Source organism: Balaenoptera borealis, assembly GCF_965194805.1.
Source record: "Balaenoptera borealis genome assembly, chromosome: 1".
Classification (NCBI taxonomy): domain Eukaryota; kingdom Metazoa; phylum Chordata; class Mammalia; order Artiodactyla; family Balaenopteridae; genus Balaenoptera; species Balaenoptera borealis.
In genome coordinates, this window is record NC_138860.1 from 138,049,349 (window position 1) to 138,072,042 (window position 22,694).

General features: G+C 40.2%; 1 protein-coding gene across 1 annotated transcript in view; it reads right to left on the reverse strand.

Moving 5' to 3' along the window:
• The window catches only part of LEPROT (leptin receptor overlapping transcript), a 315,620-nt gene extending 293,292 nt beyond the window's left edge, over nucleotides 1–22,328 (reverse strand). Inside the window, exons 1-4 of the mRNA XM_082359883.1 lie at nucleotides 22,188–22,328; nucleotides 17,131–17,206; nucleotides 15,893–16,079; nucleotides 3,610–12,555 (exon numbers count right to left, since the gene is read on the reverse strand). Coding sequence (XP_082216009.1) covers nucleotides 12,439–12,555; nucleotides 15,893–16,079; nucleotides 17,131–17,206; nucleotides 22,188–22,203 — 396 coding nt within the window. The 5' untranslated portion in view covers nucleotides 22,204–22,328 and the 3' untranslated portion in view covers nucleotides 3,610–12,438. The remainder of the gene's footprint in view (nucleotides 1–3,609; nucleotides 12,556–15,892; nucleotides 16,080–17,130; nucleotides 17,207–22,187) is intronic.
• Between the last annotated feature and the right edge of the window lie 366 nt (nucleotides 22,329–22,694).

Below are 22,694 nucleotides of genomic sequence, written 5' to 3' on the forward strand. Positions count from 1 at the left end.
TGAAGAGGAAATAGGCAGTCTACCTGAAAAAGAATTCACAATAATGATAGTAAAGATGATCCAAAATCTTGGAAATAGAATGGAGAAAATACAAGAAACATTTAACAAGGACCTAGAAGAACTAAAGAGTAAACAAACAATGATGAACAACACAATAAATGAAATTAAAAATTCTCTAGAAGGAATCAATAGAAGAATAACTGAGGCAGAAGAACAGATAACTGACCTGGAAGATAAAATAGTGGAAATAACTACTGCAGAGCAGAATAAAGAAAAAAGAACGGAAAGAATTGAGGACAGTCTCAGAGACCTCTGGGACAACATTAAACTCACCAGCATTCGAATTATAGGGGTCGCAGAAGATGAAGAGAGAAAGAAAGGGACTGAGAAAATATTTGAAGAGATTATAGTTGAAAATTTCCCTAATATGGGAAAGGAAATAGTCAAACAAGTCCAGGAAGCACAGAGTCCCATACAGGATAAATCCAAGGAGAAACACAGCAAGACACACTTTAATCAAACTATCAAAAATTAAATACAAAGAAAAAATATTAAAAGCAGCAAGGGAAAAACAACAAATAACACATAAGGGAATCCCCAGAAGGTTAAGAGCTGATCTTTTAGCAGAAACGCTGCAAGCCAGAAGGGAGTGGCAGGTCATATTTAAAGTGATGAAAGGGAAAAACCTACAACCAAGATTTTGCTACCCAGCAAGAATCTCATTCAGATCTGATGGAGAAATTAAAATATTTACAGACAAGCAAAAGCTAAGAGAATTCAACACAACCAAACCAGCTTTACAACAAATGCTAAAGGAACTTCTCTAGGCAGGAAACACAAGAGAAGGAAAAGACGTACAGTAACAAACCCAAAACAATTAAGAAAATGGTAATAGGAACATATGTATTGATAACTACCTTAAATGTAAAGAGATTAAATGCTCCAACCAAAAGACATAGACTGGCTGAATGGATACAAAAACAATACCTGTATATATGCTGTCTACAAGAGACCCACTGCAGACGTAGGGACACATACAGACTGAAAGTGAGGGGATGGAAAAAGATATTCCATGCAAATGGAAATCAAAAGAAAGCTGCAGTAGCAATTCTCATATCAGACAAAATAGACTTTAAAATAAAAACTATTACAAGAGACAAAGAAGGACACTACATAATGATCAAGGGATCAATCCAAGAAGAAGATATAACAATTGTAAATATTTATGCACCCAACGTAGGAGGACTTCAATACATAAGGCAAGTGCTAAGAGCTATAAAAGGAGAAATTGACAGTAACACAATAATAGTGAGGGACTTTGACACCTCACTTACACCAATGGACAGATCATCCAAAATGAAAATAAATAAGGAAACACAAGCTTTAAATGATACATTAAACAAGATGGACTTAATTGATATTTATAGGACATTCCATCCAAAAACAACAGAATACACTTTCTTCTCAAGTGCTCATGGAACATTCTCCCGGATAGATCATATCTTGGGTCACAAATCAAGCCTTGGTAAATTCAAGAAAATTGAAACTGTATCAAGTATCTTTTCCAACAACACTATAAGACTAAATATCAATTACAGGAAAAAATCTGTAGAAAATACAAACACATAGAGGCTAAACTCTACACTACTAAATAACCAAGAGATCACTGAGGAAATCAGAAAATACCTAGAAACAAATGACAATGAAAACACGACAATCCAAAACCTATGGGATGCAGCAAAAGCAGTTTTAACAGGGAAGTTTATAGCAATACAATCCGACCTTAAGAAAAAAGAAACATCTCAAATAAACAACTTAACCTTACACCTAAAGCAATTAGAGAAAGAAGAACAAAAAGACTCCCAAAGTTAGCAGAAGGAAAGAAATCATAAAGATCAGATCAGAAATAAATGAAAAAGAAATGAAGGAAACAATAGCAAAGATCAATAAAACTAAAAGCTGGTTCTTTGAGAAGATAAACAAAATTGATAACCCATTAGTGAGACTCATCAAGAAAAAAAGGGAGAAGACTCAAATCAATAGAATTAGAAATAAAAAAGGAGAAGTAACAACTGACACGGCAGAAATACAAAGGATCATGAGAGATTACTACAAGCAACTATATGCCAATAAAATGGACAGCCTGGAAGAAATGGACAAATTCTTAGAAAAGCACAACCTTCCGAGACTGAATCAGGAAGAAATAGAAAATATAATCAGACCAATCACAAGCACTGAAATTGAAACTGAGATTAAAAATCTTCCAACAAACAAAAACCTATGACCAGATGGCTTCACAGGCAAATTCTATTGAACATTTAGAGAAGAGCTAAGCATCAATCCTTCTCAAACTCTTCCAAAATATAGCAGCGGAAGGAACACTCCCAAACTCATTCTATGAGGCCACGATAACCCTGATACCAAAACCAGACAAGTATGTCACAAAGAAAGAAAGCTACAGGGCAATATCACTGATGAACATAGATGCAAAAATCCTCAACCGAATACTAGCAAACAGAATCCAACAGCACATTAAAAGGATCATACACCATGATCAAGTGGGGTTTATCCCAGAAATGAAAGGATTCTTCAATATATGCAAATCAATCAATGTGATAAACCGTATTAACAAATTGAAGGAGAAAAACCATATAATCATCTCAATAGATGCAGAGAAAGCTTTTGACAAAATTCAACACCCATTTATGACAAAAACCCTCCAGAAAGTAGGCATAGAGGGAGCTTACCTCAATATAATAAAGGTCATATATGACAAACCTACAGCCAACATTGTTCTCAATGATGAAAAACTGAAACCATTTCCTCTAAGATAAGGAACAAGACAAGGTTGCCCACTCTCACCACTATTATTCAACATAGTTTTGGAATTTTTAGCCACAGCAATCAGAGAAGAAAAAGAAATAAAAGGGATCCAAATCGGAAAGGAAGAAGGAAAGCTGTCACTGTTTGCAGATGACATGATACTATACATAGAGAATCCTAAAGATGCTACCAGAAAACTACTAGAGCTAATCAACGTATTTGGTAAAGTAGCAGGATACAAAATTATTGCACAGAAATCTCTTGCATTCCTATACACTAATGATGAAAAATCTGAAAGAGAAATTAAGGAAACACTCCCATTTACCACTGCAACAAAAAGAATAAAATACCTAGGAATAAACCTACCTAAGGAGGCAAAAGACCTGTATGCAGAAAACTATAAGACACTGATGAAAGAAATTAAAGATGATACAAACAGATGGAGAGATATACCATGTTCTTGGATTGGAAGAATCAGCATTGTGAAAATGACTATACTACCCAAAGCAATCTACAGATTCAATGCAATCCCTATCAAACTACCAATGGCATTTTTCACAGAAATAGAACAAAAAATTGCACAATTTGTATGGAAACACAAAAGACCTTGAAGAGCCAAAGCAATCTTGAGAAAGAAAAATGGAGCTGGAGGAATCAGGCTCTCTGACTTCAGACTATACTACAAAGCTACAGTAATCAAGAGAGTATGCTACTGGCACAAAAACAGAAATCTAGATGGATGGAACAGGAGAGAAAGCCCAGAGATAAACCCACACACACGGTCACCTTATTTTTGATAAAGGAGGCAAGAATATACAATGGAGAAAAGACAGCTTCTTCAATCAGTGGTGCTGAGAAAACTGGAGAGCCTAGATGTAAAAGAATGAAATTAGAACACTCCCTAACAGCATACACAAAAATAAACTCAAAATGGATTAAAGACCTAAATGTAAGGTCAGACACTATCAAACTCTTAGAGGAAAACATAGGCAGAACACTCTATGACATAAATCACAGCAAGATCCTTTTTGACCCACCTCCTAGAGAAATGGAAATAAAAACAAAAATAAACAAATGAGACCTAATGAAACTTAAAAGCTTTTGCACAGCAAAGGAAACCATAAACAAGACGAAAAGACAATCCTCAGAATGGGAGAAAATATTTGCAAATGAATCAACGGACAAAGGATTAACCTCCAAAATTTACAAGCAGCTCATGCAACTCCATATCAAAAAAACAAACAACCCAATCCAAAAATGGGCAGAACACCTAAATAGACATTTCTCCAAAGAAGATATACAGATAGCCAAAAAACACATGAAAGAATGCTCAGCATCACTAATCATGAGAGAAATGCAAATCAAAAGTACAATGAGGTATCACCTCACACCAGTCAGAATGGCCATCATCAAAAAATCTACAAACAATAAATGCTGGAGAGGGTGTAGAGAAAAGGGAACCCTTTTGCACTGTTGGTGGGAATGTAAATTGATACAGCCACTATGGAGAACAGTATGGAGTTTCCTTAAAAACCTGAAAATAGAACTACCATATGACACAGCAATCCCACTACTGGGCATATACCCTGAGAAAACCTTAATTCAAAAAAAGTCATGTACCACAATGTTCATTGCAATTCTATTTACAATAGCCAGGACATGGAAGCAACCTAAGTGTCCATCGACAGATGAATGGATAAAGAAGATGTGGCACATATATACAACGGAATATTACTCAGCCATAAAAAGAAACGAAATTGAGTTATTTGTAGTGAGGTGGATGGACCTAGAGTCTTTCATACAGAGTGAAGTAAGTCAGAAAGAGAAAAACAAATACCATATGCTGACACATATATATGGAATCCAAAAAAAAAAAAGGTTCTAAAGAACCTAGGGGCAGGACAGGAGTAAAGACACAGATGTAGAGAATGGACTTGAGGACAAGGGGAAGGGGAAGGGTAAGCTGGGGTGAAGTGAGAGAGTGGCATGGACATATATACACTACCAAATGTAAAATAGATAGCTAGTGGGAAGCAACCGCATAGCACAAGGTGATCAGCTTGGTGCTTTGTGACCAAATAGAGGTGTGGGATAGGGAGGGTGGGAGGGAGACGCAAGAGGGAGGAGATATGGGGATATATGTATATGTATAGCTGATTCACTTTGTTATAAAGCAGAAACTAACACACCATTGTAAAGCAATTATACTCCAATAAAGATGTTTAAAAAAAAAAAAGGAAGAAAAATTAGTGTGAACTTATTCTACCAAATTTAAAAGTGTTCTTGTTATAAAGCTACACATTTTTTTAATGTAGTACCAGTTCAGGAATAGATAAGTGAAAAAGAAGAGAAAAACTAGAAAGAAACTAGGTGGATATAAACTTTTACTATATGGTAAAGTTGATATTTGAAATTAAATTATTTATCTAACTTACTAGCCAGCTGAGCTACCTGGCTAAAAACACCAAGGGAAATACTCTTGCCTGATATCATTTACGAAAGTAAATTCTAAGCGAATGAAAGATAAATGTTCTGTCAACGAATCCATAACAGATCTAGGAGAAAATATTTTTCTTCTCTTAGAGTAGAGAAGACATTTCTAAGAATACATACAAATTCAGATTTTTAGGAAAAATTAATATATTTGCTAAACAAAACTCAGAAAATTCTGCAGGTAGGAAAATCACATTACTACCTTTTGCTAGTCTGTTATCTAATATTATCTGATTAAAATATATATATTTGTAAAATAAAAGAAAGTGTTTATAATCTTAATATGTAAAGAACTCTTACAAATCAATAAAAAAGATAAATGTCCTAAAAGGTATGTAGGCAATTCATAAAAGAGAGCAAATGGTTTTAGGAAAAGGTATGAAAAAGAATTCAATATCACCAGCTTTCAAACATGCATTCAATTAAAAATAACAATGAGGTTGGAGTGATTTTTTTATGAACAAATTAGCAATTCTTTTAAAATATGAAAACATGTTTTTTCGGCGGGGAAAGAGTATTCTCAAGAACTGCTGAGCAGGAAGATGATTTGGCACCATGAAAAATGTGTTCACTCTTCTATCCAACTTTGCTCTTCTAGAAAAGCATCTTAAAGAGCTAATTAAGGATGTGCACAAAGATGGACTTGGGCCTCACATCCACACAGCTCTGTCTTCTCATCTCTTTTGGGTCTGAACTCAAATGCTTTTTTTCACAGTGAAGCCTATGCCACCCAATCTAAAATTGTAAGGACCCACATACTACTTATTCCCCTTCCCTTCTATATTTTCCCCTGTGGCACCTGTCATATCATGTATTTTATTTTCTTATCTAGTTTTTATTTTTCTTTTCCCACTGAAATATGAGTTCTATATGGCAAGTATTTTTGTCTGTTTGAACACTGCTATGGCCAGGGACAGTCCTACATTTTATGGATCCTGACACACAATTCAGGGGTTCTCCTTAAAAAAGAAGTGTTTTACCCCAAAACTTTCAAATTTCAAATTTTAAAAACTTGATAAATAAAATAAATATTATTAAATCTAGAAAAATGACAGTCCTGGTAAATTAAAGCTCAAAATTTGAATTATTTTGGTATTGGCTGGATTTCAAAAGGTATTCCTAAAGGTAAGCCTGGGAATAACTGATACACTTTTACTTTTTTTGTAGTTCAAAGAGTTCATTCACTCATTCATTATGTTTTGCAGATTTATTGAAATGCAATTCACATACCATAATACTCACCCATTTAAAGTGTGCAGTTCAGTAGTTTTTAGCATAGTCAAAGAGTTGTGCAAACATTATCACAATCAATCTAGAACATTTTTATCACCTAAGATAAGTTTGTACCACACTTTTCAGTTGATAGACATTCAGGTTGTTTCCTCTTTTTGTTTGTTTGACTTTTTGTTTTTTGTGTTTTTTTTATTAAGATGAAATTTACCTACTACACAATTCACCTTTTTAAAGTGTACAGCCCAATGACTTGTAGTATATTCAAAAGCTGTGCAATCATCACCGCTAATTCCAAATCATTTTCATCACCGCAAAAAGAAACCCATACCCATGAGCAGTCATTCTTCGTTACCCCTTCCCGCAGCCCCTGGCAACTACATAACTACACTCTTTCTGTTTATTCTGGACATTTCATATAAATAGAATTATATAATATATGGGCTTTTGTGACTGTTTTTTTCCCACTTAACATGATGTTTTCAAGGTTCATACATGTTGTAGCATTTATCAACACTTCATCTCTTTTTATGGCTGAAAAATATTCCATTGTATGGATAGACCACATTATCCATTCATCAGTTGATAGACATTTGGATTGTTTCTACTTTCCAATTTGGGCTATTATGAATAATGCTGCTATGAACATTTGTATTCAAGTTTTTGTGTGATATATGTTGTCATCTCTCTTGGGTATGTGCCTAGGAATGGATTTGCTGGCTTGTATGGTAACTCAATGTTTAACATCTTGAAGAACTTCCAAAATTTTCTATAGTGGCTACACCATTTTATATTCCCACCAGCAATTTACAAGGGCTCTGACTTTATCCTATCCTTGCTAACACTTGTTATTGTCTGTCTTTTTGATTCTTGCTATTCTAGTGGATGTGAAGCTCATACTGGTTTGGACTTCCATTTCCCTGATGTCTAATGATGTTGAGCATCTTTTCATGTGCTTATTGGCCATTTGCACATCTTTGGAGAAATACCTATTCAGAATCTGTGTCTATTTTTCAACTGGGTTGTCATCTTACTATTGAAGTGGGATGAGATGTCAGTGGAGCAGAGAGGTGACATGATCTGATTTACATTTTACAGGCTCACTCATGCTGCTCTGTTGAAACTAGCCTTAAGCGGGAAAAGGGCAAAAGCAGGGAATCAGTTAGGAGGTTAGTGCAATAACCCAAGTAAGACCATACTGTCTTGAACCACTGGTAGCAGCAAAGGTATGAGAAGTGTTTTGATTCCAGATACATTTTGAAGCTAGAAGCAACACAATTTCCTGATGGAGTGCCTGGGGGATGTGCAGTAATGAGATGTTCTAAAACACTCCAGGTCTTTTGTTCTGGAGAACCGGGAATAATAGGAAGTGTCAGGAGTTTTGATTTTGGACATGCTAAGTTTGAGATGCCTATTAGGCATCCGAGTGGAGAGATGATGTAGGCAAGTATTTTTTTAAAAAAATCTCAAGACAGAAGATGCTATGTTTAAATAACAGGTACATAATTTCTCCAGACACATCCATTCTCAGCCCCAGACAAGGTCTCTTGATGCATCCAGCGTGCTTTTTCTAAATGAAAATTCATATATACAAGCCCTTGGACCAGAGAAGCTTCCTTGAGAACTATTTTTTCTTATGGGCATTTTACAGTGATGTTGGTATAACCAAATTTCTACTAAGAATTTAACTTTACGCTTAGTTGGGCAATACAACGAAATATCTAGCTCAGTTTCTTTATAATCTAACTAACTGCCTCAATCCACCTGTAAAACATCAGATCTTCCCCAAATGCTCTGTGTATGAGGGGGACACATTACTCCTTAAGCAGTACTTTACATGTGTGCATTCTTCACTGTAGTGCACAAAATGACTCTTCAGAATATGTACAGCACTTTTTTAAAGTGTTGACTTTTTCTCTCTTTTCCAAAACAGCAAATTCTTGACTAACCATGTCCCACACAACCACCTTCAACCCTGGGATGTTAGCAAAGCTGTAACTAGGGACTCGATTCCTCCCGGTTACACACATTCTTGGACTACTTCTATCAACCACAATAAATATGGGCTTAAAACTAGACAAATTCCCCAAGTTTAATTAAGATTATCCAAACAAAAACACTGGGGAAAGAAATCTGCTGGTCTCCTTTCCAAATATAATGCATCCCAAAGTAAAATATAAAAGTTTTAGTTTAATAATGTACATAAAAGTCTTTGTTCAAGTATAAATGACAAGCTTGATTTTAAAGGAAATCACCTTCTGGTGGCCCAGCTGGAGGAAGAAAAAAAAAAGAAAGAAAATCATCCCCATCATATGTATATAATTGCATTCTAAAGCAATCTTGGAGACCTTGCACACCGTGTTTGGGGTCACATGTCACTGCTCTACTCCAGGAACATGGTCACATGAAAGCAGATTGTAACTCATGAGTTATTATACACTGGGATTTTTGCAAATAAGGTACTTCATGAGGCAGAATGGCAAAAAGGACATTTAAATGCAGAACTTAGATTCATCTACAGGAATAATATTTCCCAGTTGTGAACTAATTACTATGCTTGGAAAATGCTAGCATCCTCATAAATATTTTGGTTAAATTATGGTGCAAAACCTGAATTTTGCAAACTTCGAAAAGGCACATTTTTGTGACATCTCCTAAGCATTTCTCTGAGAGCCTAAGGAATGCTATTAACTTCATGAAACATTTCACTCTCTAGAAGAGTCTTCATCAAGAAGATGCATCAGAGGTAAAGACTTCCTGAGGACTGTAAGAAAAATCTGTGGGTTCATTAAGTGAAGGAAAAGAAACAACTATGAAATGTAGGACCAGCTGAGAACTCACCGTGAGGAAGGGATGAAGTGTGATAGGCTTGCTCCTGGCCCAAAATATTACTATCCTTCTATAAACTGCTGGAATGCTTTTTTCACTTTACTGTGGAACATTGCCATTTCTGCGAATGGGTTCCAAGGCATGCCCTTGTAAAAATGCAGCTGCAGCCCAGCGTGGTAACTGCACGAGGCAGGTATGGATGCGTTCCAGATGTGGGGAAGATGATCACAGTCATTCATTCTTTCTGGGAAAGAGTATGAACCGACTGCTTTCTCCTTAAACATCACAAGATATCAGCTCTACTAAGAAAACTGATTGGTAAGAGTAGCAAGGTGGGTGATTTGGGAATATGAAGAACCCCGGGAGGTGGGGCAGGCTAAGAGGAGGCCTCCGAGTCAGGAGAGGAGGCCAGCAAACATCACAGGTTTAGTGGACCCCAAGGGCATTAGGGGATAGAGAGGGCTGCAAAAATTGAAGTAAGAAAGACCTTGTTCTTAGGGAAGGAGGTGGAAATTTACACTTTCCTTCCTTCAAACTGTTCACACTACCCTGTTGCCAAGATCCAAAACTCAGGCAGGTACCTTGAGTATTAAAGGTCAGCTATGTTAGGGTTTAGGCTTCCTCAGAAGGCTTGGCCTGGTAACCCATGGTAGCATGATATTGTTTCTGTGGGAAAAGTGTTTCAAAGTGTAAGCCAGTTGTTTGGAACACGATAGAGAATCTCTTCATAAGATTACTCACTTCTGGGCAATTCTTTATGTGCATTCTCAGTTTTAGAATGTAATCAATGTGTTTTGAATCTCCAAAATATATTCTGTGGTATATAGAAAACAAATGAACCTTTTATAAGGAATTTTAAAATGCCCAACATTTGTGTTACCGAGATGAAACTTTTGTACCGTACATTCATATACAGCAATACTCCCTACTGACATTTATTACTTAAATGATATAGGTGCTGCAGAATAAATGGCTCTGTTTCATACGTATAGCAAATCCAATAATCTATCACTTCGATAAACCATTCCATTAGTAGGGAATAACTACAAATATTCTATACGCAAGTACTTTATATCATTCTGGAAATACAATCAAGAGGCAATGCTTTAGGGCTACACATTAAGGCTACCTTGGTGATTTAAAATGTGTATAAGCAACAAGGGCACTTTTGCAAAAGGTAGTATAAATTAAACAGTATCTCCATCTTAGGAAAAGAAAAGCTATTACAAGCCAACTACACATCCAAAATGGTATCTTACAACTTCCTGCTATTATTCTAATGCAGGACAGATTATTGCTCATAACTGCACATTTCAGAACACAAAGAAATTTTCATATTTTTGTTACCTTTTAAGCAAGGTGACATCAGAATAAAAACTTTTAAAATTAAGCTTTTTTTTCTGTTAAAGTAAAATTTATTACAATACAGTAAGTGCAAGTGTTATTAAAAATGCTGGTTAAAATTATAAAGTGTCTATATAATTTTTCTAATATAAATATTGGAAATAACAACTTTAACAGTTCTATACGTACATAGTACACTGAAAACATAAAATCATGCACAAGGCTAAAATATCACTTTGCATATTATCCTTTTAGGTATCACTCTTGTCTTCTCCTGATCCCAGCATCATTCCAGAATATGAAGGGGTTACAAACTTCAAGGTTTCAGTGTTTTGAATGTATGTCTGTTATCACACATTAACAATGCTTTAAAATCATTCCTTATATTCTAATCACGTGGTTCTAGTTCCCATATTTCCCTTTCTCGATAGGCCTTGGACAAAAAGTTGAGCTAGGAAACCTGTGATTACAGGACCCAGTATGACATGAATTTTCAATGATTCATTTAAAAGTGGCATAAAGTGTTTCATATATATATATATATTTTAAAAGTCCTACAGGACATGAAAGACAAGTACATCACATGTAAATAAAATTAAGCAGCTCACCCTCTGCTTGCTTACTTGGCTCCACGTCTCTATAGAAAGGAGAAGCCGAGCCATGAAGAAGACAGGGCAAATCAGAACTGCTGGGAGTGTGTGTGTTTAGGGGTGCTGGTGAAGGTGGGTGGGCAGCAGCCCAGGGAAGGAACTGGGGAGAAATGTCAGATTATGAAGGGAAATCAAACGGCGTTACTTATCCATTCTTCCCCATCCTGCTAAAGCAGGGCCCGGTTCCAGCCCAGCCTCCCTCCCCTGCCTCCCAGTGGGGGATCTGTCCCCCCAGCACTGTGAAGGCAGCCACTGCCTTTCAGACAATGCGAAGTCATAGGTGTTCCCTACTGAGAACACTTCACAAATGTGAGGAACAGCCTATAAAGTATAGGTTTGGACATTTCACAAATTCCAAGGATAGTCTGAAGTAGGCCTCAACACGGGGGGCAGGGGAAACAGTTTTTACAAGCAGCTAACGCCCAGAGAGGCTAAGGGGTTCAGCCAAGGGGAAGGCAATGCTTCTTCCTTCATGACAGCGCTTCTCAGACTTTAATGTGCCTGCGATTCACTTGGGGTCTCATCAAAATGTATTAGGTTGAGGATGGGGCCTCAGACTCTGCATCTGTGATAAGCTCCTATGCACCACGCTTCGAGATGCTGATGCTCTTGGTCTATGGACCACACTTGGAGAAGCAAGAGTCCACAACATAAAGAGGGAGCCGCCTCTGTCTCTCTGGGCCACAGGTGTATCTTGGAAGTCCTGGGCAGAGCTGAGACAGCCCCAGCGCTATGTGCCCACTCAAGCACATCCCCGGGCCAAAGGTGGAGATGCAGCACACTGAGTGAGCAACTGCCTACAAGACTGTGTTAACATGTTTTCTGAGAGCACCATGACTATATGAAAAGCTAAACAAATAACATAATTCAACTGGAGTAAATGGAGAGGTCTACTGGCTGGGAGTAAAACTAACCTTTTCCCCATGTAGTCCTCCTTAAAATGAACATGATTACAAAGGTATAAAGAAACAGTATATTAAATTTCATGGTAAAAGGCCACATGTGCACACATATACATACAGTATGAATTCTAAGAAGTTAAATGCATTTTATCAGAATAAAGCACGTGCTACCACTGCTCCCAGCTAAAATCATCTCCTCTTCCAAATACAAGGAAAAAACCTTGAATTGTAAGGAAAATCACTGCATTGCCTGCCAGCACCAGGCCACAGGCTCCCCACTTGATCTGAAACACAAAAAAAGAGGATTAAATCTTTACTTTCTTTATACTGTACTCTTTGCAAATCTGTTATTTTCTGCTTTAGAAACATCCAATTAAATATTACATAAAACTGCTAAAAGGCTTAATAATCTAATAGACAGGAGAGAGGGAACTGTTCAGTATTAGTCTAATTACTTCGTGATGCTTATTAATTAAGTCTGGTATCATCCTTAACGTTTTCCCCATTAGACATATTTCTCTACTTGTTTTCAGTAGACAATGACTGCCTTAAGTAAAATACATGAAGCAAGATTACAAAGGGTCCAATCACAATATTGGGTACTGAAAGTTCTTTATGTATTGCCTTCTTTCATGAAAATAGGAATTGGAGAGTTATGGATTGATTTGTTTCTTTTCTGGCAAGAAAAGGTTTTAAATAATACTCTGCATGCAATAAAAAGAGCTTTCCAGCAGGGCAGATAGTTTTCCAGAGGCACAGCTGGGGATGAGAGTACCCTCTAGTGGGCATTTTTTGTTTTAATTTAACAAATAGAAAACATCAATGAAAGTTTCCTCATAAAACGTGATGCAGTATTTGAAAGGTAAAAATAGAAATCTTTAGGGCAAAATTTAAGAAGTACTAGTCTAAGGTACAAGAAGAATAAGATCATGAAAATATGACATCTAAAACCTTCCACGCGGACTTCCCTGATGGCGCAGTGGTTAAGAATCTGCCTGCCAATGCAGGGACGGGTTCGATCCCTGGTGCAGGAAGATACCACATGCCACAGAGCAACTGAACCTGTGCACCACAACTACTGAAGCCCATGTGCTGCAACTACTGAGCCCGCGTGCTGCAACTACTGAAGCCCGCGCTCCTAGAGCCCGTGCTCCGCAACAAGAGAAGCCACTGCAATGAGAAGCCCACGCACTGCAATGAAGAGCGGCCCCCGCTCGCCGCAACTAGAGAAAAGCCCACGCTCAGCAACGAAGACCCAACACAGCCAAAAATAAATTTTAAAAAACCAAAAAACAAAAAACTTCCACGCTTCTGTTATCTAGACAGAGTTCAAACTGGCCTGGCATTCCAGACCCTTCCCAGTCAGGCTTCCCCGGCCTTTCTGTCCTCAATCTCAACCACTCCCTTTTTGCTCCATCATATTGCACTGCTCTTTATTCCACATACTGTATTTTTGCACTTGGGTGCCATTCCATACAATAGCCTTCCCTACTTTACTCAAAACATTATTTATCCTTAGAGGCCACATCAAGTGCCAGTTGTAATTTCTCTCTTCTCGGTGCTCTTATGGCATTCTGATCATGTTTTAATGACCACACCTGGTATATTTATAGTACACTTGCCCATCAGGCTAGTTTCTGTGCTCTTTGAGAACAGAGACAGTATCTGGTTCTTATTCCTAGTGTCCTACAAATAGCATATGCTCCAAAGATGTTTACTGTATGAATAAATAACACTTGTGCAGATCTGATATTCAATGCCCCAAGTAAGAGTTTCATGAAGTTGAAACAGTATGTCATTGCGGGAAATAAAAGCAAATAGTATGAAAGACAGTGAATGCCAAAGAACTGAAAAAATTATACCCATAATGTGTATTTCAGAGACAAAAAGAAAAATTTTATATTGGCTATTGATGAAATAAAGTGCATATTTTATGTCAAGACAAGAAAAAATTAAACATAAAATTTTTCTCTGCCTGTTTGGGCCTCCTCCCTCCCCTTCAGTGTGTACTGTGCATCTGCATTAACCAGACTTCCTTCGGAGATAACTTTCCTTTTTAATCTCATAAAGGGTCACAAGTGCTTAGGAGATAACCTTCCTTCTTAATCCTGTAAGGGGCCACGCTTACCCATGACCCACTACTTACTTCATACATGCCAATCTGGATTACGTAAACTGTCAATAGTATGTCATTTGACATATAACCATTTGTCTCTAAAACTTATGTAACTGTGATTTGATCTCTAACATGTGGAACAGTCGTCTTCCAGGTTATGATCCTCAGGTCAGCTCAAATAAAATTTTCCATTTCTTTTTTAGGTCGATGATTGATTAATTTTTTTCTTCAACAATATGAAGATGTCATCTTATTCACTGTATCTTCTAGTAGCTGTATAGTTGTCCCTCAGTATATGCCTATTGTGTTGAGGATTGGGTCTATGATCCTATTTGCAGGAGAAGAATTTGATATGTTGTGATTTATAATAAGAATTTGGTCTTTGTCCCCATTTCTTGCACAGAGCTTCTAAAACCCTTGGAATTTCCTAAGTGATGAGAGTGGTAAAGGTGACTTTTTTTATGTGAATGAGGTAACTTTGGAAAGCCCCTAAAGATAGAAGCTGGTTGCAGGAGGAGACAACCATGTGACTAGACAGTTAGAACTTTCAGTTCCTTCCCCCAACCTCCAGGGAGAGGGGGCTAGGGGGCTGGAGGTTGACTCGATCTCCAGTGGCCAATGGTTTGATCCATCATGCCTGTGTAACGAAGCCTTCATAAAAACTCAAAAGGATGGGATTCGGAGAACTTCCAGGTTGATGATTTGCTGATTTGGGGAAAGTGGTACCCTCAGAGAGGTCATGGGAGCTCCATGGTCTTTCCCCACACCTTGCCCTATGCATCTCTACCATCTGGCTGCTTCTCAGTTATATTCTTTTACAACAAACTGGGAATCCAGTGAGTAGATGGGTTCCCTGAGTTCTAACAAATTAATCGAACCCAAGGAGAGGGCCATGGGAACCCCTGATTTATAGCCAGTCAGTCAGAAGCACAGGTAACAAGCTGGACCTGTGACTGGCATCTGAAGAGGGAGGCAGTCTTGCGGGACTGAGCCCTGAACCAGTGGAATCTGCTGCTATCTCCAGGCAAACAGAGTCAGAATTGAGCACATCTGTAGGACCCCAGCTGGTGTGGAAGAACTGCTCCTCAGTGGTGTGGGGAACACCCCCCCTAACCCCCCCCCCCACACACACACATTGGAATTAGGTGATCAGGACCCCTTTTGATGTTGACTTTGGAACTAGAAGAGTATTGCTATAGTAGTCTCTGGATGGCCCTACAATAAAAGGTAAGGATTTCAGAACAAGTCTAGAAAATAGCTTATAGTAGAAAAAGCAAGAAATCACTTGGTCTGGCTAAAAGTTGTAAGAGAAACAAAGAAAGCATTTTGCAAACATGGGCAAGATACTGACAGGTAGCTCTAAATTGGGGGAATAGAGAAACTAAAAATATGCCTGGCCTTGAGGATTAAGTCGAAGCAGGGGAAATGAAATTTGTGGTTCCAAACGCAGGCCTGTGGAGTAAACTCAGCAATAACTGGGCAAAACAATAGATAACAGAACTTACCACGGCCACACGAGCAAGAATAACAGGAAATCCAAAGGCAGAAACAACAATTCCGGTAGTGAAAAAATAAGCCAGTTCCCGACAGGCACTACTTGTTGCATCGGAGTCATATGTTGCTCGTTTGGCAATGAAATAGGGGATGGGAGAGATGGCATGGAATATCAGGACAAACAAGGGCCAGTAAACACTGTTGGTTGCACCCAGAAGAAACCCAAAAGGAAAAGTTACAGTTACATCATAATTAAAGATATAGTACTGTTTCAAAGTTAATATTACTTTAAATGTCTAGGTCAACGATTATTTTCAGTTGTCACTATTAATACATGAGATGATTTCTACCAGGAACAGCTAAGAAGTAGCGATCATTAAAAATTCCTAGTCCATTTATCTGCAGATAACTTATATTGTGTTAAGAAACAACTACACAGTGTAAAATCTAGAATCTTTATTGTTTTCTGTATTATTGAGCTGTAATTTCTCTAGGGACAGAATCTTAACTTAGTCATCTTTGCTTTCCCTATAGATCATAGCACAGTGCCTTGCACATGCTAATTCCATAGAGATCTTTGGAGTGCATGCAGGTGGAAACTTTCACTTGCTTGGAATAAAACCCAGATTCCTTGCCCTGGCCTACAAAGCCTCACACGATTTAGCCAATTTCTTCCATTCATTCTGTGCCATCTTCCCTTCGTTCGCTCAATCTGTAGCCACACCAGCCTTTCTGTTCCTTAAATACTCCCTCTGCCTGAATGCCCTCCCCTGCCTCATCAAGCCCGATAAGCTTATTTATCCACCAAGTCTCAGCTTAAAGACCTCTTCTATGCAGCCCTCCCTGACTCTCCCAGGGAAACTCAGATTTACTTTCTCAAAGCTCTCACTGTACCTTGTACACATCTCTACTAGAGCTGTCAGCTTACTGACTGGACTGTTTTCCTGTCTCTCACTCGTAACGAGAACTGTAAGCTCCTTGAGGACAGGACTGTGTCTCTTCATTCTTGTGTCACCAGCTGGTCCAGAGGAGGTTTTCAATAAATGCTCATTAAATGAATACATCAATTTTAAGAAGAGCTTTTGTCTGCACAAATACAAGTGACCCAGGAAGGGACTGGGTTCATAATTTGGACTTCATTAACTCGTCGGTTAGAGCTTGGTGCTAAACTGACCGAACTCCCTCATACCCATACTAACAGTGACACAAAGACACCAAAAAAATAGTTCTTTTGGAAATGATAACTTACCCATAATCCTCTAAGGCACATCCCAGCATAAGAAAAGTCAGCCCAATAGCCCCACTGAAGGATAATGCCACAAGAGCTGTGAAAAATAAAACCAAGAGTTATAGGTCCCAGTTGTTGTCAGGGACTGGGGGCGGGGGGGAGAGGAATGGGGAGGGACTCTTTTGGGGTTGATGAAAGGTCCTGGAATTAGAAAGTAGTCATGGTTGCACAACCTCGTGAATATACTAAAACCCACAGAATTTTACACTTTAAAAAGGTTAATTTTATGACATGTGAATTATATCTCGATTTTAAGTGTTTTAATAAAAAAAAAGAATGCAGTGATTTACTTATTTCATTGGTTGATGTTACATTTGACTATCAAATGACCACCTATGTGCATCATTTTTAAATCATCAGGTGGCGAAAGAGCTCAAGCCTTTCCAGTACTCAACCCCAATCTAACGTATGAATTCCCTCTATATTTGTCCCAAGAGCCAGCCAGCCAGTCGATACAACTCCACTGAAGGGAAACTCACTACCACCTGAGGCAGGTCATTTCATTCTGATAGTTTTTAAATGCTGAAAACACTTTTTCCTTAAATTGAACCCCAAACTGCCTCCTAGCAATATACACCCTTTGATCATTGTGTCCCCCAAACCACAGTGCTTCAAGTATTTGAAGATTGGTGCTTCCCAATTAGTGTCCCCTGAATATTTATTCCCTGCATCTGTTACACTAATCTTTGAGGAGGCAAGAACATGCTTGTTTTGTCCACTGCTGAGTGGGAGACGGAATTTGAGTTGTTAAAAGATCTTGAGCTCTGAGTCACCAACATGGGTTCAAAGCTTAACTCTGTCACTGACTGGTTGTGTGACCTTGGGTAGAAGGTGAACCTCTTTTCACCTTCGGAAAAATCCGATTTTTCACCTGTAAAATGCGAATAATGGTGCCACCTTATTAGGGAGTTTATGGGAATCAAATGAGATAATCTATGTAAAGTGCTTGGATGTGCTTTGATAAAGGTAGCAATCAAAAGCACAGGACACTGAATTATCCAAATATTCCTCTGAAAAAAACCCATAATACTCAAAATTAGTCACTGACTAAACTAATTAACATTTTGATTGCTTCCTTTTACTTTAAAGGCAATTTGGGGAGACTTTTATAGGAAGATACCAAGGTGATTTTAAAACATCTGGGAGTATACAGATGTTAGGGGACAAGGAAGCACTGCCAGTTTTATATATTTTTCCATTTAGCACATGTCACTTTTGGAAAAAAAAAATGTACAAAAGTAACTTGTCCCGTATTGTTTCATCACAGAGGATCTTTTCCTCATTGGCTTTGTCCCCTGCCTGTGCCCGATCACCTGCACTACTCTCTCCTCCGGGAGACCATGCAAAGCTAGGAATCATAGATCTCTTCCTTCTGTTCTGGGACACCAGTCACTCAGAGGTCACAACTATATCACCAGTTGATGCTCTTTACCCCCCTTTTTCTTTTTCAGGAATTGCATCCTCGGCCATCTCTTAAACTTGGAGCTAACCAGGAATAGAATTTCATCTCTCTTGTCACTTCACACTCTTGCTGGGACATTGCATTCAACCCAAAGCTCCCTGGTACCACAAGGACCCAGCTACATCTGATGCTGCAGCCCAGAGTAGGTCCTAGGAGCTCGGCCTGCACCTCCAACTCCAATCTGGACTTCTGTGGGTAGCCAACAAGGACCTCAACTTCAACATGTGTAAAACTGAAACATCCCCACCTTCTCCTCCCAAACACACACTTCTTCCCTTTGAAGGTTCTATCTTCAAAGACGGACACCAACCCTACACTCCGTTTTGTAGAAAATCAGTAAGTCAAGGTGACTCAGTCTCCCAGACCTCACTCAAACACACTGCTAAAGACTGAGTGATTGGGCTTCCATGGTGGTGCAGTGGTTAAGAATCCACCTGCCAAAGCAGGGGACATGGGTTCGAGCCCTGGTCCGGGAAGATCCCACATGCCACGGAACAACTAAGCCCGTGCGCCACAACTACTTAGCCTGCACTCTAGAGCCCGCGAGCCACAACTACTGAAGCCCGCGGGCCTAGAGCCGGTGCTCTGCAACAAGAGAAGCCACTGCAATGAGAAGCCCGCGCACCGTAACAAAGAGTAGCCCCCGCTCACCGCACCTAGAGAAAGCCCGCGCACAGCAACAAAGACCCAACTCAGCCAAAAATAAATAAATAAATAAAAATTTAAAAAAAAGACTGAGTGATTGCGTCCCTCCCCCCAAATTCATATATTAAATCCTAAAGTCCAATGAGATGGTGTTAGGAGGTGATTAGGTCATGAAGGTGGAGCCCTCGTGAATGGGATTAGTACCCTTATAAAAGGGACTTCATAGAGCTTCCTTGCCCCTTCTGCCATGTGAGGACACAGCAAAAAGATGGCTGGCTAGGAACCAGGAAGCAAGTCTTCACCAGACAACAAATCTGCTGGCACCTTGATCTTGGAGATTCCAGCCTCTAGAACTAAGAAATAAACGTTGTTTAAGCCACCCAGCTTATGGTATTTTTGTCCTAGCAGTCCTAAAGGACTAAGACAACCACCTCTTCTCTTGTGCCCTCAGCTACTGTCCTCGTGTAGACCCTGTCATCTCATGCCTGCCTTCATCTCATGACTCTGCCAATCCATCCTCCGCACAGCAGACAATGATGTCTCAAATACATAAAGCTGGTGTCACCCCTTCACAGTTGCTTTCACAGCCTATGAGTTGTTCTAGCACTGGAGGCGCACCTCTGCCATTGTTCTAGCACTGGAGGCGCACCTCTGCCATTGTTCTAGCACTGGAGGCGCACCTCTGCCCCACGTCACATGTTCTCTCCACTTGGAATAAACTCTGCCCTCACTCCATCCTTTGCCAGGTGAAGCCTTACTGATCTTTTTAGATTCAGATCAAGAATTGCCTCTTTTGCGAAAGTGGTCCCCTTCCTCCCTGGAGCAGGGTTCAGTAATCCCATCTGTATTAATTTCCTAGGGCTGCTATTAATAATGTACCACAAACTGGGTGGCTTAGAAGAACAGAAATTTATTCTCTGACAGTTCTAGGGGCTTGACACCTGCTCCCTCTGAAGGCTCTAAAGGAAGATTCCTTCCTTGCCTCTTCCTAACTCCTGGTAGTTGCCTGCAATCTTTGGTCCTCCCTGGCTTGCAGTTGCATCGTTGCAATTTCTGCCTCTGTCTTCATATGGTATTCTTCCTATATGTCTCCATGTCCAAATTTCCCTTTTCTTATAAGGACACTGGTCCTTGGGTTAGAGTCCAACTAATCCAAAATCATCCTAACTTGGTTACATCTGCAAAGACCCTATTTCCAAATAAGGTCAAATTCACAGATACTGGGGAGTTAGAACTTGAACATATTTGTTTGGGGGACACATTCAACCTACAACGCCATCTTTGTGCTCCCATTGTATCTGAGCACACCTTAGACATTTAAACAGTAACAATTATTTCCAGCTCTGTCAAACAACAATAACTTCTCATTTATCTTTTTATTCCAAGCCTCAGGCATACAGTAGTCCCTCTTTAAAAGTTGAATAATCTTCAGAAAGCTTCCTTTCCTTAGTCCTTTTCCATTTCATAGCCTATCTTCCTTGTTACTATATCACAAGTTCTAACACATTCACACATAAACATTATTATGTGATAGTTTCCGGGCATGACTAAACACAGTGTAGTGCTGATACTTGTCATCTGCTTTCTGCATTGGCTTCAAATGGATATATTTCACAATGGACACTGTCCAAGTAAATCATGTTTACTAAATTAATGCCGAATATAAAAGTCAGCCAGAAATAATTTTAAAATGTGTCTGCTACTAACAGTTTCACACTCAGCTAAATTCCATAGTGAACACACACATGTGTACAAAGACACCCATACGCATGTTTACAGCACATATTGATCAACTGGAGAGGGAAGATCTTTGGGTACAAATATCAAGGATAGGAACTCCCACGTGGAAAGAGTTATGCTACTCTATTCAAAAGAATAGAAATCTAAGGGTGTCCTACCAAACCAACAGGAAGCCTTCCAATAACCTCTCCTACAACTGCCATTCCCCATTCCTCTGAAGGCAAATAGATGAGGGAACTGGTGTTCTTGGTACCCCTTTTTAAATCAACTGCCCCATTCAAAAACACGTACTGCACAAAGACCTACTGTATAGCACAGGGAACTATAGTTAATATTTTGTAATAACCTATAAGGGAAGAGAATCTGAAGAATATATAATATACATATATATACATATATATATATCTGAACAGCTGTGCTGTAGACCTGAAACTAACACGATATTGTAAATCAACTACACTTGAATTTTAAAAAAAGTCCTGCACAAACACTACCTTCTTGTCTGTCCATAAATGAATAAACGCTGATGAAAGCAGCGATAAAATTCCACTTAATCTACTCTCCACAATTAAGACAAATACAGCATTTCAGGGCGCTTTCCGCTGACACCCGCCTGCAGCCAACTCTGCCCAATTGGAAGAATCATCGGGAAGAACAGATTTAAGTGCCCCAATGCCGAGACAATGGCTCCTCTGGAAGAAACGGGAAACTCAGCGAAGCGGCAGGAAAAGGGAGGAGAGGCATTAGGGTGGACATGTCAGGAAGTGAAAGCCCAGTTTAAAACTCGGCAGAGGAGGGGGTGGGGGAACGCTCCCAGGAACTGGGAAGGAACCGGGGAGGTGATGCCCCCCGGGGCTAGCCGGGGTCTCCCAGGGAGGGACTGCTCCCGGCGAGGGCTCCGCCTGCAGCGACCCGGACACTCCGGGCAAAAAGCGTGAAGGCTAGTATCCTTGCAGAAAAAGGGGTGAGGTTCCCCAAAACACGTCTCCACCCGTACCCCAAGGGGCGAAGGGAGCGGGCGAGCTGCTTCCCACCGGGAAAGGAGGGAAGGGTGGCAGGTCTGGGGGAGGCCGTTCCCCACCCACGCGCTGAAATCGCAGCTCCAGGCTCAGCCCGGAGCCGAGGCGGCGATCCCACGGCAGGACCACCGAGCCGGGGACCTCGGATGTACCTTTAACGCCCGCCATGTCTCCCGAGCTGGGGCCGCGGCTGTTTCCGGCTTCTTGCCACGGCCCCTGCCCCCGCCCAGGCCCGGTCCACGGCCGTACCTAGGGTGCCGAGCCCGCCCCGCCACGCAGAGCTCCGCCCCTGCCGAGCCAGATCTCCCCCGTCCCCGCCACTCAAAACCCCGCCCCTGCCGGTTCCGATAGATCATCCCCACGGCTCAGCCACTCAGAACCCGCCCCTGCCGGTCTCGATCGACAGTCCCCCAGGCTCAGCCACTCAGAGCCCCGCCCCTGAGGGTCCCGATCTCCGCCTCCCACCCCCACCGGCCCAGTCACTCAGAGCCCCGCCCCTGCCGGTCCCCGCCCCCGCTACGCAGAGCCCCACCCCTGCCCGTCCCATTCTCCCCCTGCCCGGCCCAGTCACTCAGTGCCCCGCCCCTGCCGGTCCCCGCCCCCGCCACGCAGAGCCCCACCCCTGCCCGTCCCATTCTCCCCCCGGCCCAGTCACTCAG